The following is a 20116-nucleotide window of genomic DNA, read 5'->3' as shown; positions in this document are numbered from 1 at the left end:
GGGGAATGATAATGAAAAAGAAAGACAAAGCTGGGGGGCATCACGTTGCCTGATTTCAAGCTGTATTGCGAAGCTGTGATCACCAAGACAGCACGGTATTGGCACAAAGATGGACACATAGACCAATGGAAAAAAATAGAGACTCCAGAAATGGAACTTCAATTCTATAGCAGCTAATCAGGAAAAAAATATTCATTGGATAAAAGACAGTCTTTTCAACAAATGGTCCTGGAAAAAATGGGCAGCTACATATAGAAGAATGAAATTGGACCATTCTCTTACACCATACACAAAGATAAACCCAAAATGGATGAAAGACCTCAATGTGAGACAGGAATCCATCAAAATCCTAGAAGAGAACATAGGCAGTAACCTCTTCAACCTTGGCCACAGCAACTTCTTTGAAGACACGTCTCCAAAGACAAGGGAACCAAAAGCAAAAATGAACTTTTGGGACTTCATCAAGATAAAAAAAACTTCTAAACACCAAAGGCAACTGTCAACAAAACAAAGAGTCAACCCAGAGAATGGGAGAAGGTATTTGCAAATGACACTACAAACAAAAGGCTGATATCCAATATCTATAAAGAACTTCTTGGGCGCCTGGGTGGCTCAGTGGGTTAAGCCGCTGCCTTCGGCTCAGGTCATGATCTCAGGGTCCTGGGATCGAGTCCCGCATCGGGCTCTCTGCTCAGCAGGGAGCCTGCTTCCTCCTCTCTCTCTCTCTCTGCCTGCCTCTCTGCCTACTTGTGATCTCTCTCTGTCAAATAAATAAATAAAATCTTTAAAAAAAAAAAAAAAAAAGAACTTCTCAAACTCAACACTCAAAAAACAAATAATCAAGTCAAAAAATGGACAGAAGACCTGAACAGACACTTCTCCAAAGAAGACATACAAATGGCTAAGAGACATGAAAAAATGTCCAACATCACTAGCCATCAGAGAAATACAAATCAAAACCACAATGATGCATCACCTTACACCGATGAGAATGGCAAAAATTAACAAAACAGGAAACAACAAAAACAAATGTTGGCAAGGATGTGGAGAAAGGGGAACCCTCTTACACTGGTGGTGGGAATGCAAGTTGGTACAGCCACTCTGGAAAACAGTATGGAGGTTCTGCAATATGTTAAGAATAGAGCTACCCTATGACCCAGCAATTGCACTACTAGGTATTTACCTCAAAGATACAGACATAGTAAAAAGAAGGGCCATATGGACCCTAATGTTCATAGCAGCAGTGTCCACAGTAACCAAACTATGGAAGGAGCTGAGATGCCCTTCAACAGACAAATAGATAAAGAAGATGTGGTCCATATATATAATGGGGTATTACTCAGACATCAGAAAGGATGAATACCCAACTTTTGCATCAACATGGATGGAACTGGAGGGGATTATGCTAAGTGAAACAAGTCAAGCAGAGAAAGCCAATTATGTGGTTTCACTTACTTGTGGAACATAAGGAACAGCACAGAGGACATTAGGAGAAGGAAGGGGAAAATGAAGGGGGTAATCAGAGAGGAAGAGGAGCCATGAGAGACTGTGGACTCTGGGAAACAAACTGAGGGTTTCATAGGGAAAAAGGAGTGAGGAGATGGGTTAGCCCGGTGATGGATATTAAGGAGGGCACGTTTTGCATGGAGCACTGGGTTTTATACACAAAGGATGAATCATGGAACACTTTATCAAAAACTAATTATATACTGATGGTGGCTAACAAAATTTTAAAAAATGAAAAGAAAAAAAAAAAGCAATGACATACCTGATGGTTGGTGTAAATCCTTATTTTGATTCATTGGCCTCTGGGGAAGAGCTGTTCTATTAGAAAAGCCAGGTGGAACCCTTTGAAACTGCCTACCCCCACTGGCCAAGATGGTAAATAAAAGGCAATATCACATTCTTGGGAAGGTGGCAGAGATGAAAGTGGCATGAGTAGCAATTCCCCTTAACCCTATTTAACTCTCCCCTCTGGTACTTGCAAACCTGCAGAATGACAGTGGATCTATCCCAGATTCAAAAAAATAGTTCAACTATTTGCAGTTTTTGTGTCAGATGTGGTAATTTTCACTTATGGAAGATAATTACAGATTATAATTATAATTATAATAATTACAATGATTACAATTACAGATTACAGCCTCAGAATGTGGTATAGGGCCACTGATTTGGCACGTTTGTTTTTCCTGTACCATCAAAATGGGAATCAGAGATCTTTGTATTCATTTGAATGGATAGCAACAGTATATATCTATTTGTCCAGGGTTATAGGATCTTGAGATCTCTGTCCTAATATAATCTGAAGGGAGCTGGATTAGCTATACATTTTGCAGAGTATCACTTTGACCCACTATATAGATAATTGGATCAGATAAGCAAGAAATGGCAAGTTTGTTGGAGGCCTTGGTCAGACATGTATTCTGAAGAGGGAACAAATAAAGCCTATGAAGATTCAGGGACTCACTACATTAGTAAAAATTTTAGGAGTTAGTGATCTCATATCTGCTAGTAATTCTTCCCAAAGTATAGGATAATTTAGTGCATTTTATACCTTCCACTGTAAAAAAGGAAAATAGTGCCTACTGGCTACTTCAGGTTTTGAGGCCAATATAGTCTGTACCTGATAATACTGTTTTTACCTCTATACTAAATGATACAAAAATACCTGCCAACTTTGAGTGGAGTCTGCAGCAGAAAAGGACACTGCAACAGGTCCAGGAGGTAGTAGAAGCATTCCTGCTGCTTAGTCATCCCAATTCAGCCGACTTTGTATCTGTGGGTGTAACACTGGGAAAGTATATCATGTTGATTTTATGGTAAAGCTCAATGGGAGTGTAACAATGCAGACATCTAGGGTTCTGGATCAAGGCCATGCCATCATCAGTTGAAGCAGAGAGTTATATTTTTCAAAAAACAGTTCTGACATGCTGTTGAGCCTTGGTAGACACGAAGCAACTGATCATGGGATACCAAGTATCCAGATAGTTGGAAAACTAGGTAGAGATAATTAAAATAGAAAATTCAAACCTTTGAGATTGAAAGGAGTTTCATTTGTTGAGGAACACAGACTAGATTAAAGTTGGAGTAAAGAAAAGAAAGAGAAAGAATGACATGAAATGAATTTGGTGATATAGTCACAACATAAACCATGCAGGGGGCTGTGAAGGCCATGATAAAGCTCGGATTCCATTTTTTTTTTAATATTAGAAAATAATTGTTGACCTTTATTATTTTTTCTCCCAAGTTTTTATTTAAATTCCAGTTAGTAACATACAGTGTAACATTTGTTTCAGATGTAGAATTTAGTGATTCATCACTTAACATACAACACCCAGTGCTCATCACAAGTGCCCTCCTTAATATCCACCACCCATTTAACCCATCCTCCCCAGCTACCTCCCCTCGTGTGACTGTGTTTGTTCTCTGTAGTGAGGCTTTTCTTATTTGCCTCCCCCCTACTCCATATTAATTTGTTTCTTAAATTCTACATATGAGCAAAATCATATCTTATTTGTCTTTCTCTGACCACTTTGGTTAGCATTACACTCTAGCTCCATCCACATCATTGCCTCACACCAGTCAGAATGGCTAAAAGTAACACAGAAAATAACAGGTGTTGGCGAGAATGTGGAGAAAGGGTAGTTCTTGTTGGTAGGAATACAAATGGGTGCAGCTACTCTGGAGAACAATACAAAGGTTCCTCAGAAAGTTAAAAATAGAACCACCCTATGATCCACCAATGATGAGATATTTATGATGAGATATTTACCTATAAGAATACAAAATTACTAATTTGAAGGGATATATGTACCCCAATGTTTATAGCCAAACTATGGAAGGAGCCCAAATGTGCATCAACCAATACTGGCCTTTATTAAGTAAAGAAACATGATCTAATTTTTCTGTGAGAATACTCTGACTGCTGTGAGGATTATGAGTGGAAGAAAGAAGATAAGTCAGGGGCTTTTATAATAGCTTGGGTAAGATGTGGTGGCAGTGTGGACTGGTCTCATGGAGATAGAAGTATAGAAATTCAGAATATATCTGGGAGCAGAGCTGAAAAGGTTTACTCTCTGGATGTAAAATTGAAGAAAAAGGAGTAAACTAAAGTAGTTGGTTTTGTGCCTTGAGCAATGGATGGCTGGTGGAGCAATTTATGGATACTGGAGATATTGGGGGAGAATTTGAGGTTTTTCATTAGTTGGTTTTAAAGTGAAACTTTAAGAAATTAAGAGCTTCATTTTGGATGTAAAACTTTACACATTCATTTAATTAGAGATTTCAAATAAGCGGTTCATGAAGCTGGTAGCTTTGGTCTAAGGAAAAGAGAGGATGAGGACATCTATGGAGAAAACATTTATTGCCATTTAGGGTAAAAGAGAAATCACTTTTTTTGTTACACAAGATGTTTTGCTTTTTTCACCATCAATGGGTTATACTGGAAGGAACATATGTATAAAGTCTGAATGAAATGGGCTTAAATCCCAAGTTTTTGATTTAGATATTGTGTTTCTTAAAGTATTTTTACTTCATTTGCATTACAAATTTAACCAAAATCTTTTTATTAGTTACATACTACCTTTGTCTCCTCCACATAAAGGAGGAGACATCATCTCTTCTTAAAGGTATCTATTTTTTCTCAAATTCAAGGCTAATTGGTTGCCTGGAAACATCACTACTCTGATGAATTCAAGAAAATTTATGATTTTTTTAGATTATTTAAACAAGTTTCTTATTTTCTAGAGTGAGAGTGATGCTCCTTCCATATTTTTGCATCTTTTTAAGGAGAATTTTCTTTATTTCTTTATTTGTTTGTTTGTTTGTTTTTGAGAGAGTGTGAACAGGAGAGGGAGAGAGAATCTGAAGCAGACTCTGTGCCCAATGGACAGGGCTTGATTTCATGACCAGGAGATCATGACCTGAGGTGAAACCAAGAATTGAATCCTTAACCACCTGAGCCACTAGGCACTAAGAAACCCTGCTAAACTCACATAAGAAGTTTGAGATGCCTATAAAACATTTATGGTTTAGATATTCTATCCAGGTATTTTATTGGCAATTCTCCAAACCAGGACAAATTTATGGACTAGAGAATATTATGGCATTATCAGCTTTAAGATGTTAATTGAATCAAGGCATGAATGGATATTACTGAGGGGATATTTATAGACTTACTATGAAATTTTATAGCTCATGTTATGCCTTCAGATATTTTTTCCAGTCACATTTTCAGCCTTCTTAATTTTGGATTTTTTTATTTCCTCATGAGATTAATTATGTGGTATAATTTCTTGTATATATAGTTGATATGAGTGCTTGTCCTTCCAAAGTGATAATGATAAAGTCAACATATTGTGGGTTTTCCTCAACAGGAATTCCGGGTGCAAAATACTACCAAGATAGCTATAAAAGACTTGTCTTTGAATTTATATGTGGGGCAGATCACTGTTCTTCTAGGACACAATGGGGCAGGAAAATCCACTACCCTATCTATTCTCTCAGGTAAGTGTATATATCTGTCCAGAGTATCCTAACATAGACACTGTAGATCAAGCCTATAAGACTTTTTTGTATTCTTTTGATATTTACAATTTAGCCAGTTCAGTGATGCATAAAATTGTTCAGTTATGTTTCTTTTTAAATTTTAAATAATTTTATATGAAAGATAGCAGATAACAGGTTTTACGAAGATTTTACAAAGTGACCATTATAAATATGCTCAAAGAACTAAAGGAAACCATGATTAAAGAAGTAATGTAATATATGAAAACAGTATGAAATAGAAAGTATCAATGAAAAGATAGAAATTATTTAAAAAACCAGGTGGGAATTCTGGAGTTTGAAAAGTACAATAACCAAAGTGAAAAATTCGTTAAAGGGGCTCAACAGTAAATTTCATGAATTGTAACAAGAGAACACCAGTGAACTTGAAGATAGATTTTATAAAATGTGAATAAAATTAAGGAAAAAGAAGAGGGAAAGTTAACAGTTTGATAGGAATTTTTGATACCTTTAAATGCACCAGCATACATGTAACTGGGATGTAAGAGAGGAGAAAGAGAACAAAGCCAAAAAGGTAATGGCTGAAAACATTAATTTACACATTCAAGAAGCTCCGCTAACTTCCAATAGGATAAATGTGAAGAGATCTTCACCCACAAATATTACAGTAAAAATTAAGGAGAAAATCTTCAAAGCAAGAAGCCAGAATTGTCACATTCAGATGCACCCCAACAAGACCAGAAGCTGACTTCTAATTAGAAACAATGGAGGCCAAAAGGGATGATATTTAATAAAAAGTTGAAAATTTGAAATTATCAGTTACTAATAATGAAACTGAATCAGTAATGAAAAAACTCCCAATGACCCAAAGTCCAGGAACAGATGTCTTTGCAGGCGAATTTTATCAAACATTTAAAAGATTTAATGTTCATTCTTCTCAAGGTATTCCAAAAAATTAAGAGGAAGAAAACTTTCAAATTCATTCTGCAAGGTCAGCATTATCCTGATACCAAATCAAGCACCGTACGTAAAATTACAGGTCAGTATTTCTGATGAACATATATGTAAACCTCAAGAAAATGTTAGCAAACCAAATTAACAATAGATTAACAGGATTCATCATGATCGTGTTGGATTTATGCCACAGATGCAAGGGTGATTCAGTACTGGCAAATCAATCAAAATGAACAATCAAATGAACAAGAGGAAGGATAAAAACCATATGATCATCTCAGTAGATGCAGAAAAAAAGCATTTGACAAAATGTGACATCCATTCTTGATTCAAAACTCTCTAAGTTTGGAGGGAACTCCAAAAGTATGTTTGGAGGGAATATATTTCAATATTATTAAGGCCATCTGTGATAAACTTACAGCTAAAATAATACTCAGTGGTGAAAAACTGAAATCTTTTTTTCTGAGATCAATAACAAGACAAACATGTCTGCTCCTACCACTTTAATTCAACATAATAGTGGATGCCGTAGTGACAGCAATCAGACAAGAAAAAGAAATAAAAGGCATTAAATTGGTAAGACTTAATACCATAACTATTAGCAAATGATGTATGTAGAAAACCCTAAAGACACCACCAAAAAACTATTAGAACTAATAAATGAATTCCATAGGTTGCAGAACACAAAATTAATATGCAGGGGTAGTTTGGGAAGATGGCAGAGTAGGAGGACCCTGAGCTCACCCCATACCATGTTTACAACTAGATATTATCCTTATCCAAGTAAATAGAATTGCAAGTGTTCCAAAGATTAGCAGAACAAACTCTACAACTAAATATAGACAAAAAACTGCATCTGAAAGATTAGGAAGGTCAGAAAGGCAGAGGGAGGCTGCCTGCAAGAGGGAGGGAGTTGTACACAGAAAGAGCAGAGAAATTGATCTTTGCTTCAAGGAGCTCACATGGGGAAGACTGGTCCCCATCGCTTTTAAAACCAGAAGAGCTGAATTCTGTGAATGTGTATAACCATTGGAACTTAGAGCCTGGGGTTTTAAAAGTCAGCTGACTCAGCATGGGCAAGCAGGGATGGCTAATGTCCCTTGAAGAAAGAACAGTCTGCACAGAGAGACAACATAAAAACAGCAGTTTCCAGGACAGGGGCTAATGGGAGAAGGATCTGTTCATACTGATCTCAGAGATGTTGGGGACTTCTTCAAAACTGAGGGAGCTGGCAGGTACCATTTCCCCCTTTCTCACTCCTACCCCCAATCCTCTGGTCCCAGCATAAACACAAGGTTATCTGCAGGCAGCAGGACTGCAGATTCACTTGCTACCTAACCTGCTAGTAGTACATAATGCCCATGAGTTCTCCTGAGGACTCACCCACTTTAAGCCTGCTAGCTTCAGTCCCAGGCTCAGGACAAATTTTGTTAAAGCCACAACTGCACCCTGTCCTGCCATTGTGTTCCCTAAATACCTGCTGTGCTACACTCAACCATTCTTGTGCACCAAGCCCAGGCTCTGCCCCCAGCCACTTCAGCACTTTGGGGGATCCAGCATAAGACCAGTGGCCCAGAGCAAGTTTGCTAACACTGCCACCACGCTCTAAAGTTCCCTGGCAGGTATACCCTTTCAGAGCTGTCCTTTCTGGGGCTGCTTGGGTGGATCAGTCTGTTAAATGTCTGCCTTCAGCTCAGATCATGATCCTAGGATTCTGGGCTCCTTGCTGGCCTGTCTAGATCCTACTAATATCACAGAGAACAATCGTGCCTACAAAAGTTGAGGAGTCACTGCAGATGACTTCACTGAAAGGAAAAGTGACTCAGACACAACAGTAGGGTATAAACAACACACGTTTTTGAAGTGCCAAATTCTGGTGAACAGGGGATGCTGCACTGCAGAGCACTCCAGGTCCTCTTCTTCATAAAGTCACTACTTTCAAGAGCAGAAGACATAGCTGACTTTGCTAATACACAGAAACAGACATAGGCAGACAAAGTGAGGAGACAGAAAAATTTATTCCAAATGTGAAAACAGGACAAGGCCACAGCCAGAGATCTAAGCAAAACAGATAAAAGTAACATGCCTGATAGGAGTTTAAAGTAATGATAATAAGGATACTCACTGGAATTGAAAAAAGAGTGGAAGATGCAAATGAGACCCTTAACACAGGAGTAAGGAACAACATAACAGAGACAAAGGGCTCAATAAACAAAATGAGATATATGCCTGATGGAATGAACTGCAAGATGGGAAAAGCAGAAGAATGAATTAGTGACCCAGAAGGCAGACTAGGGGAAAGTAATCAAGCTGAACAAAAGAGGGAACAAAGAATTATGCAAAATTAGAATAGATTTAGGAAACTCTGATTCCATCCAATATAATAACATTCATATTATAAGAGTCCCAGAAGAAGATAGAGAAAAGGGGGTGGGTAAATTATTTGAAGAAATAATAGCTAAAAACATCCCTACCTGGGGAAGGAAACATATCCAGATCCAGGAGGCACAGAGAACCCCCATCAAAATCAGCAAAAGCAGATCCACAATAAGATATATTATAATTCAACTGGCAAAATATAGTAATAAAGAAAAAAATTTAAAGCAGCAAGACAAAAGGAAACTGTAACCTACAAGGGGAAACCCATAAGACTAGCAGGAGATTTTTCAGCAGAAATTTTGCAAACCAGAAGAGAGTGGAATATTAAAAGTGTTGACTGGGAAAAATCTGTAGCCAAGAATACTTCTATCCAGCAAGGCTATCATTCAGAATAGGAGAGATAAAGAAACTCCCAGACACACAAAAAAACCAAAGGAGTTCATGACCACTAAACCAACCCTGCAAGAAATATTAAAAGGGACTTTAAAGAGTGGAAAGGAAAGACCGAAAATGACAGTGTAAAGGGAGGAAGCACAAAAGCAATAAAAATGAATATTTCTATTAAAAAATTAGTCAAGGAACTCACAAAATAAAATAATATAGAAATAACAACATATACCTAAAACATGGGGAGGAGAAGAAAAAAGAATGGGTTCAAATCTGGACAGTCATCAACTCAATATAAATTGCTATATGCAGAGTGGTTATATACAAACCTAATGGTCACCATTTATCAAAACCCACTGATAAATGTGCAGAGAATAAAGGAAATCTATATGTGTATCACTGAAAAAATCAGCAAAACATGAGAGAAAACCTGAATGGGAGAATATATTTGCAAATGACATATCCAGTAAGGGGTTAATATCCAGAATGGGTAAAGAACTCATAAAACTCAACACCAAAAAAGGGACACAATCTGATTAAAAAGTGAACAGAGGACCTGAGTATATATTTTTCCAAAGACATATAGATGACCAATAGACATATGAAAAGATGCTCAAGGGAAGCCTGGGTAGCTGTCAGTTAAGCATCCATCTTTGGCTAAGATCATGGACCCAGGGTCCTGGGATTGAGCCCCATGTTGGGTTCCCTGCTCAGCAGGGAGTCTACTTCTCCCTCTGAGGGGGAGGGAGGGAGAAGCAGACTCTCTGCTCTCAAATAAATTTTTTAAAAATCTATTTTTTAAAAAGATGCTCAACATCAGTCATCATTATTTAATGCAAATTGAAACCACAGTGAAATATCACTTCACACCGGTTAGAATGGTTAGTGTCAAAAGGACAAGAAATAACAAGTGTTGGGGAGAATGTGGAGGAAAGAGAACCCTCATGCACTATTGGTGGGAATGTAAATTGGTTAAGCCACAGTAGAAAATAGCTTGAAATTTCCTCAAAAAATTAAAAACAGAAATACGATATGATCCAGTAACTTCACTAATGAGAATTTACTCAAAGAAAATAAAAATAGTAATTTAAAAATATGCATGTACCCCTACATTTACTGCAGCATTATTTATAACAACTAAGAAATAGAAGCAACCCGAGTATCCATCAACACATGAATGGATAAGGAAGATGTGATACAGGTATATATATACACACACATACATACACACTATATATAATGTTTATGTATATGTATGTGGACAGTAAATCAATACATATTTTCCTTTAATTTCAAAAGAAATTCTATAAAAATATTTATATTATTGTAATGTTGGGCCTGTAATTCAGAAAAGTAATAAATTTGACAGTAATAGCATAAAGGAGGTGGATGGGTGCCAAGTTGTAATAGAGTAAGGAAGGGATACTAGATGGGAACACAAATCCATAGGAACAAATGAAGAGAACCAAAAATGCAAAATAAGAAGTAAGTTTAACAAACTATAATTACATGCTTACTCTCCTTTATCCACTTCAGTAATAGGCATAAAATCCTGTAACTATTAATTATACAGTGTATTGTAGGAATGGTAACACATGTAGATGAACTGTGTATAATAGCAGCACAAAAATAGAGAAGAGAGAGCAGCTCTCTAGAATTAAGTTAACATAAATCTGATAAATATGCCTAGTAAGCCTCAGAACAACTACTAAGAAAATAATTCAAAAATACATATATAGTGGAAAAAATCATTAAAGGAATTTAAATGTTACGCTAGAAAATAATCAAGGCAAAAGAAAGCGATAAAGAAGAAATAGAGTAACAAAAATGACATGAGACATAAAAATGAAAAAGCTGACTTAAACCCAGCTATATCGATAATAATATTGTTAGTGGATTGTACAATCCATAGAAAAGGCTGATTATCAGATGTATTAAAATAAAATCCAGCTCTCTGCTTTGTACAGGAGACACATTTTAGATTCAAAGATACAAATACTTTGAAAGTAAAAGGATGTAAAGAATACGTAAAATGCAACCAAAGTGGGGCGCCTGGGTGGCTCAGTGGGTTAAGCCGCTGCCTTCAGTTCAGGTCATGATCTCGGGGTCCTGGGATCGAGTCCCGCATCAGGCTCTCTGCTCAGCTGGGAGCCTGCTTCCCTCTCTCTCTCTGCCTGCCTCTCTATCTACCTGTGATCTCTCTCTGTCAAATAAATAAATAAAATCTTTAAAAAAAAAAAATGCAACCAAAGTAAATCTCCAGTAGCTATGCAAATATCAGACTCTGAAACAAAGTGTTACTAGAAAAAGAGAAGGATATTTTGTAATGATAAAGGGGTCAATTTACCTTGAAGTTGTAACATTTATAAATTTATATGCACCTAACAACAAAGTTCCCAAATATATGAAGCAAAAACTGTCAGAATTTAAGGCAGAAAAAGACAAATGCAAAAGTAATAATTGTAGATTTCAGTATCCCACTTTTAATAAAAGATAGCAAGTAGGCAGAATATCAACAACACATAGATGACTTGAAAAATATTACATACATGGGACGCCTGGGTGGCTCAGTTGGTTAAGCAGCTGCCTTCGGCTCAGGTCATGATCCCAGCGTCCTGGGATCGAGTCCCGCATCGGGCTCCTTGCTCCGCAGGGAGCCTGCTTCTCCCTCTGACTCTGCCTTCCACTCTGTCTGCCTGTGCTCGCTCTTGCTCCCTTACTCTCTGACAAATAAATAAATAAAATCTTTAAAAAAAATACATACAAAATAGATCTTTTAAGTATCTATACACATTTCATCTAACAACAGCAAAATCTATGTTGTTCTCAACCACATGTAGAATATTCTCTATAGTAGACTATACATTAGGCCACCAAAAAAGCCTGAATAAATTTAAAAGATTGAAATGACACAAAGTGTAGTCACTGATTACATTGGAGTAAAATTATAAATTTACAACAGGAAGAAATGATAAATTTACATATTTGTGGAAATTAAACAACACACTTCTAAATACTAATAGTGAAAGAAGAAATTACAAAGAAAATGAAGAAATATTTGACATGAATGAAAATGATATAACATACAAAACTAATGAGATGCAGCCAAAGCAGTGCTTAGAGGGAAACTAATAGCTCTAAATTCCTACATTAAAAAGTTCTCAGTTAAACAATCTGTCCACCTTAAGAGACTTAAAAAAAGAATAGCCATATAAATCCAAAGCAAGAAAAAAGAAGGAAGTAGGGGTATTAATGAAACCAAAAGTTAGTCTTTGAAAAGATCAATTAAAGTGACAGACCTTCAGCTATACTGACCAGGAAAAAAAAAAAAAAATGAAGAAACAAAAAACAGAGGATTCAAATCACTAAAATCAGAAATAAACTAAAATCACTAAACTACAGAAATAAGTCAAAGGGGGCTTATCAGCTAAACAGTCTCATTTCAGTGCATCTAAAATTAGATTGCATTGTTGAAAATGAAAACTTCTGGAATAAACATGACAATAGAGGGAACTGCCGCACAACAGGGATAATGTGAGACATCATGTTGGATGGATATTTCTGAACGTATTTATCCTCTTGGTCATGTTTTCTTTTTTTATAATGAAGTATAACTGACATACAATGTTATGTTAGTTTCAGGTATAAAACATAGGGATTTCACAATTCTATACAATACTCAATGCTTACCTCAGTAAGTGCAAAGTAGGATTAATGAGTTACTGGATTTGAAATGATATTCTTCTTTAAACTTCATCAATAATTATGAGAGCTATGGATAAAAATTATACAAATATTTTGAAACTATTTTAGGTTATTATGTGTTATCTCCCCTGACTAGAATTTAAATTCTTCTAACAGTTTTATTATCTGCATTTTCAAGCTTTAATTAAAAGAGTTTACCATAGTCTAGGTCAGTGTATGATCCTTACACAATTCATAAATGTCACATAGCTGATGGCAATGCTGTTAAATTCTAATAAAACAAACTCTATTGTTTTTATATTCCTGAGTGATTTGTACTCATATTCATTGACTATTAGAACATGCAGTTAATCAAATAAAAATAAAAATTAAATATTTTTAATCTCATCACCTCAAATACAATTTTATGGAATTGAACATAATGGTCACCATTTATCAAAACCCACTGATAAATGTGCAGAGAATAAAGGAAATCTATATGTGTATCACTGAAAAAATCAGCAAAACATGAGAGAAAACCTGAATGGGAGAATATATTTGCAAATGACATATCCAGTAAGGGGTTAATATCCAGAATGGGTAAAGAACTCATAAAACTCAACACCAAAAAAGGGACACAATCTGATTAAAAAGTGAACAGAGGACCTGAGTATATATTTTTCCAAAGACATATAGATGACCAATAGACATATGAAAAGATGCTCAAGGAATTGAGCAGTATTTTATGGAATTTTCTTCTGAGAGATATTGCTAATTCTAACAAATAATCCATATATAGATTTCAAATTTAAGTTTTTAATGAAAAGTTTGTTGTCATGTTCCCTCATGAAAGCTAAGGTATTAGTATGTCTTCTGCTTGATCCCTAGGTCTCTATCCTGCTACCAGTGGAGAGGCCTATATTAATGGATATGACATTTCACAGCAGATGGTACAGATCAGGAAAAGCCTGGGCTTGTGTCCTCAACAAAACTTGTTGTTTAATTACTTGACCGTGTCAGAACACCTTTATTTCTATTGTGTGGTAAGCCAATAAAGATATGTTCCTTTTTCCCCACTCTACTGATGTACTTTAAGTAGATTCCCAACTATCAATATCCTTATTTTTAGAAAGTTCAAAAACTGATTTTTTATTAATTCTCCTTTAAATATAAAGACAGGCTAAGGAAAGAAGACACTACAGAAATAATATAAGAAAATATATAACTTTTGTATAAAGTTTTTCTAAGGAAAAAGCTGGAAACACCATGTAAATTCTGGCTTCTCTTTGTAGGTAAAAGGAATACCTCGAAAGACACGTCTTCTGGAAATTGATCATATGCTGGCTGCTTTTAACCTTCTAGATAAGCGTAATGAATTTTCATGTTCACTGAGTGGAGGAATGAAGCGCAGACTCTCCATGATCATAGCACTTCTAGGGGGTTCCAAGGTAAAAAAAAAAAAATGTGGGGGTACTAAAAATGTATCCCCACTGAAGCTAGTCTAAAAAATTTAGCCAACAAAAACCTGAGAGCTGATAAAAATCTAACACTGTAAAAGGAAACTTACAAATTAAATCCCATGTAGAATTCACATTATCAAGTTATTGTAATAAATTTTTCACAAATTTAGAATTATTCTAGCATTCCTAATTCAGTTTTAGTCTAAACTTGTTATCTTAGCTTAATTGAACAAGTGACTGAAAAACAAAACCAGAGTAACCCTCATAAGTGGTAAGATCTTAGTGACACTAGTACATAATGCTTAATGGTTATGAAATTGTTCTTCTGGTCTTCAGGTGGTGATACTTGATGAGCCAACCTCTGGCATGGACCCAGCCTCAAGGAGGGCCACCTGGGATGTCCTTCAGCAGTATAAACAGGATCGTACCATCTTATTGACCACCCACTACATGGATGAAGCTGACTTCCTGGGTGATCGCATAGCCATCATGGTCGAGGGATCCCTGCGGTGCTGTGGCTCTTCAGTTTTCCTGAAAAAAATATACGGTCTCTTTCCCTTTGATTATTTTTTGGGTATTGATATCTCAATATTCTTCTAACATAATCTTCATGAATATTGATATCTTAGTAATATTATTCTAATATAATTTCCATAATTTTTTGTCTGTCTCCCCAAAACTTCTATGATTTCCTCTTTTTATTGGGGCTTTGAAGTAATGATCATAGTTTATTTATTTTTAGTATGGAGGTATAATTGACATACAGTGCCCTATTATTTTCAGGTGTACCTCATAGTGATTCAGTATTTTATAAATATAAAATTTAATAAATATATTATAATTGTAATAAATATATTATTACAGAGTGATCCTCATGATAAGTCTAGTTACAATCTGTAACCATACAAAGTTATTACAATATTATTGACTGTATTTCCCATGCTGTATATTATATCTGCATTGCTTATTTATTTTGTATCCAGGAGTTTACTCCTCTTAATCCCCCTTACTTATTTGCATGGCCTCCAACCCCTTCTGTTTCTGGTAACTGACAAAGTTTGTTTCTTGTATCTTTGAGTCTGTTTTGTCTCTGTGTTTTTTTTTTTTTTTTAAGATTACATGTAAGTGAAATTATTCAGTATTTGTCTTTGTCTGATTTATTTCACTTAGCATGATACCATCTAGGTCTAGCCATGTTGCTACAAATGGAAGGATTTCATTTTTATGGCTATATAATATTCCATTGTATATATTTACCACATCTTCTTGATTTGTTCATCAGTGAGTGGACACTTAGGTTGCTTCCATAACTCAGCTCTGGTAAATAATGCTGCAATAAACATAGGGGTGCATATATCTTTTTGAATTGGCATGTTTGTGTTCTTTGAGTAAATACCCAGTAGTGGAAATCCTGGATCGTATAGTAGTTCTACTTTTAATTTTTTGAGGAATCTTCACAATGTGTTCCACAGTGGTTCCATCAGTTTCCATTTCTGCCAACAGTCCAGAGGGTTCTTTTTTCTCCGCATCCTCACCATCACCTATTATTTCTTGTATTACAGTTTTAGCCATTCTTTTTTTCATTATTATGTTCAGTTAGCCATAGTATAGTACATCATTAGTTTTTGACATAGTGTTCAATGATTCATTAGTTACGTATAATACCCAGTGCTCATCACAACACATGCCCTCCTTAATACCCATCACCCTGTTACCCCCTCCCCTGACCCCTACCCTCTGAAACTCTGTTTGTTTCCCATGAGCATAGTCTCTCATGGTTCATCTCTCTCTCTGGTTTCTCCTCCTTCAGATTCCCCCCCCCTTCCCCTATGCTCCTCTGTGCTATTGCTTATGTTCCACATATGAGTGAAACCTTATGATAATTGTCTTTCTCTGCTTGACTTACTTCATTTAGCATAATCCTCTCTAATCCCCTATGCTCCTCTGTGCTATTGCTTATGTTCCACATATGAGTGAAACCTTATGATAATTGTCTTTCTCTGCTTGACTTACTTCATTTAGCATAATCCTCTCTAGTTCCATCCATGTTGATGCAAATGGTGAATATTCATCCTTTCTGATGGCTGAATCGTATGTGTGTACTGGAAAGGAACCAGTCAACAAAACTAAGAGGCAAGCAAGGGTCCCTGGTGGCTTAGGCGTTAAGTGTCTGCCTTCGGCTCAGGTTATGATCCCAGGGTCCTGGGATGGAACCCCACATCGGGCTCCCTGCTCAGTGGGAAGCCTGCTTCTCCCTCTCCCACTCACCCTGCTTGTCTTCCCTCTCGCTGTGTCTCTCTCTAATAAATAAATAAAAATCTTAAAAAAAAAACAAACAACTAAGAGGCAGGCCACAGAATGGGAGAATATATTTGCAAAGGACATTATAGATAAAGGACTGGTATCTGTGATCAAAAAAAACAATCCAGTCAACACCCAAAAAACAATCCAGTCAAAATATGGGCAGAAGACATGAACAGACACTTCTCCAGAGAAGACATACAAATGGCTAGGAGACACATGAAAAAGTGTTCAACATCACTAGTCATCAGGGAAATACAAATGAAGACCATAATGAGATACCACCTTACACCAGTTAGAATGGCCAAAATTAACAAGACAGGGAATAACAAATGTTGGCAAGGATATGGAAAAAGGGAAACCCTCTTACTCTGTTGGTGGGAATGCCAGCTGGTACAGCCACTCTGGAAAACAGTATGGAGCTTCCTCAAGAAGTTAAAAATAGAGACACCCTATGACCCAACAATTGCACTTCTAGGTATCTACTGCAAAGATACAGATATAAAGAAAAGAAGGTAAACATGCACCCCAATGTTCATAGCAGCAATGTCAACTATAGTCAAACTGTGGAAGGAGCCAAGATGCCCTTCAACAGATGAATGGGTAAAGAAGATGTGGTTTTAGCCATTCTGACAGGTGTGAAGTGATACCTCCTTGTGGTTCTGATTTGTAATTCCCTGGTGATGAGTGATGTTGAGCACATTTTCACGTATCAATTAGCCTTCTATATGTCTTTGGAGAAATGTCTGTTCATGTCTTCTGCCTGTTTTTAAATTGGATTATTTGGTCTTTGGTGTTGAGTTGTGTAATTTCTTTGTATATTGTGGATGTTATCCCTTTATTTGATATCATTTACAAATATCTTCTCCCACTCACAATGCTGTCTTTTTGTTTTGTTAGCAATTTCCTTCCCTGCGCAAAAGCTAGGTTTGATGTAGTCTCAATAGTTTAATTTTGCTTTTGTTTCCCTTGCCAGAGGAGACCCAGCTAGAAAAATGTTTCTATAGTCAATATCAAAGAGATTACATCCTGTGTTTTCACCTAGGAATTTTTGGTTTGCAAGCATTTTCTTTTATTCTGTAGGTTGCCTTCCATTTTGTTGTTTCCTTTGTCATTCAGAATCTTTTTATTTTTTTAATTTTTAAAAAAGATTTATTGATTTATTTTAGAGAGAGAGAGAGAGAGTGATTGGAGGGAGATGTAGAGGGAGGGAATCTTCAAGCAGACTCTCCACTGAGCACATAGCCTGACTCAGGGCTCAGTCCCACAACCATGAGATCCTGGCCTGAGCTGAAGCCAAGAATTGGATACCAAACAGACTGAGCCACCCAGGCACCCCCATCCTCTTTTTAGTTTGTTGTGGACACACTTGTCTATTTTTTCTTTTCTTTGCTATGCTTCTGGTTTCATATCCAAAAAACATCATTGCCAGGACCAATGTCAATAAGATTTTACCCAGTGTTTTCTTGTAGGAGTAGATCTTACTTTTTTCATTAAATCTATTCATTTGTTCTGTCTTTTTGTTTGGAGAGTTTAATCTGTTTATATTTAATACAGATTTCTATAGGGAAGTACTCCTTTGTTAATTGTGTTCTCTTTGTCTTATAATTCTGTGTCCTTCTTTTCCTGTCTTGCTGTCTTCATTTCTTCTTTACTGATTTTTTTGGTATTGATATGCTTTGATTTCTTTATTTTGTGTAATTTCTAGACATATTTTCTTTGTGGTTATCATGGAACTAACATAAAATATAACTTCATGTTATAAGCTGATAACTTAAACTCCATTGCATACAAAAAACTGTTCTCTTTACTTCCCTCACAACATTTTAGTTGTTGATGGTACACATATATATTTGTATTGTGTAATTGTGCATTGAATATCTTATTTTTTGTTAACATGTTTTAGTAATAATATTTACTTTAGTAAATCCTTCATTTTTGAAGGATAGTTTTACCAAATAGAGTACTCTTGGTTGGTATTTTTTCTTTCAGCACTTTAAATATATCTCGTTATGCCCTCTAGCCTTCAAGATTTTTGCTGAAAAATCAGCTAATGAGCAGTCCCTTGTATGTAACAACTTGCTTTTCCCTTGCTGCTTTTAAAATCTCTTTGTCTTTGACTTTTTACTATTTGATTTATAATGTATCTTATTGTAGATATCTTTGGATTCATCTTGTTTAGATCCTTTGCATTTGTGTCTCTGAATGTCCATTTCCTTTCCTTGGTTGGGAAGTTTTCAGCCATTATTTCTTTGAATAAACTTTCTAGCTCCTCCTCTTTCTCCTCCCTCTCTCTCTCCGTCTCTCCTTCCCTCCATTATGGGACTCCCATATTGTATATATTGCTCTACTTAGTGATACTCTAAGTCTCTTGGGCTTTATTTATTCTTTTTCATTTTTTTTTCTTTTTGTTCCTCTGAGTGAACAGTTTCCAGTGACTTGACTTTGAGGTCACTTATCCTTTTGTCCACTTTATGTAGTCCACTTTTGAACCCCTTTAATGAATTTTTCATTTTAGTTACTATATTCTTCAGCTCTATGACTTCTTTTTGGTACTTCTTATACTTTGTTTCTTTGTTGAAATTCTCACTTTGTTCATGTGTTGGTATCCTGACCTTGGTGAGTATCTTTATAATGTTATTTTAAACTCTGTCAGGTAAATTATGTAGATCTCCATTTAATAGAGTCATATTCTGGAGATAATATTTTTCCTTTGTTTGGAAAACATTTCTATTTCTGCTTCTCTATTTTTTCCCATCACATTTAGGTTTCTATTTTCTAGTTTCCTTGCATGTTTTTTTAAATGATTAAATTTGGAATATAATAATATGGGACTAAAGTAATTGATATTTATCTCCAGAAAATGGTATACCCTGGTCTGTTATGCCACTATTATGGAAGACTTAGTCACTATAATCTATATTTGAGCAAATACTGGGATGTATTACACCTATGTATAGATTCTCTCCATCACTGTCTTCAAATGTTTTAGTAATAGGATCAGGATTTTGCTTTTAGCAGAGGTTGGGATCTGTACATGAATGAGATCATGGAGATCTCTTTAAGCTATAGTCCAGTTCCCAGGTTTTTGTATCTAACAGATGCTCTTTGATTTCCATTTCTGCACTATTTTCTTTACCTTAAAGGTTTTCTGTCTACCCTGCTGCCCTCTCTCTAACCTTCAAAGGGCCATTGCAGTGAAGGGCTAATGTACCACAGATGTGTTTCTCTCAGCTCTTTTTCTGTCCTGAGCTGTCAGAGTACCATTGCAGTGTTTTCCACAAAGTTCTGGAGTGCCCTGGAGACATTTTTTTCCTACTTCTTACACTTTCCTCCAGCTTTGCAAGACAAGTATAGTGCATCTGGTGGACGTGGAGAATACTTTGGAAAGATTTCTCAGATATCCAATGGAAGGGACTTTTATCTGATTAATTTACTGCCTTACT

General features: G+C 36.1%; 1 protein-coding gene across 2 annotated transcripts in view; it reads left to right on the top strand.

The window, feature by feature from the left end:
- LOC116581390 (ATP-binding cassette sub-family A member 3-like) overlaps positions 1–20116 on the top strand; it is a 124420-nt gene that overhangs the window by 46469 nt on the left and 57835 nt on the right. The window contains exons 12-15 of one of the 2 annotated variants that reach the window (XM_032328554.1): positions 5376–5505; positions 13798–13952; positions 14202–14357; positions 14706–14916. In XM_032328554.1, the coding sequence (XP_032184445.1) occupies positions 5376–5505; positions 13798–13952; positions 14202–14357; positions 14706–14916 (652 nt within the window). The remainder of the gene's footprint in view (positions 1–5375; positions 5506–13797; positions 13953–14201; positions 14358–14705; positions 14917–20116) is intronic. The other variant, XM_032328555.1, reaches the window with a different exon arrangement.

This window comes from Mustela erminea, chromosome 20 (genome assembly GCF_009829155.1).
Source record: "Mustela erminea isolate mMusErm1 chromosome 20, mMusErm1.Pri, whole genome shotgun sequence".
In the NCBI taxonomy this organism is placed as follows: Eukaryota; Metazoa; Chordata; class Mammalia; order Carnivora; family Mustelidae; genus Mustela; species Mustela erminea.
The sequence above is the reverse complement of the archived record's forward strand: the minus strand, read 5'-3'. Positions and strand labels throughout refer to the sequence as shown.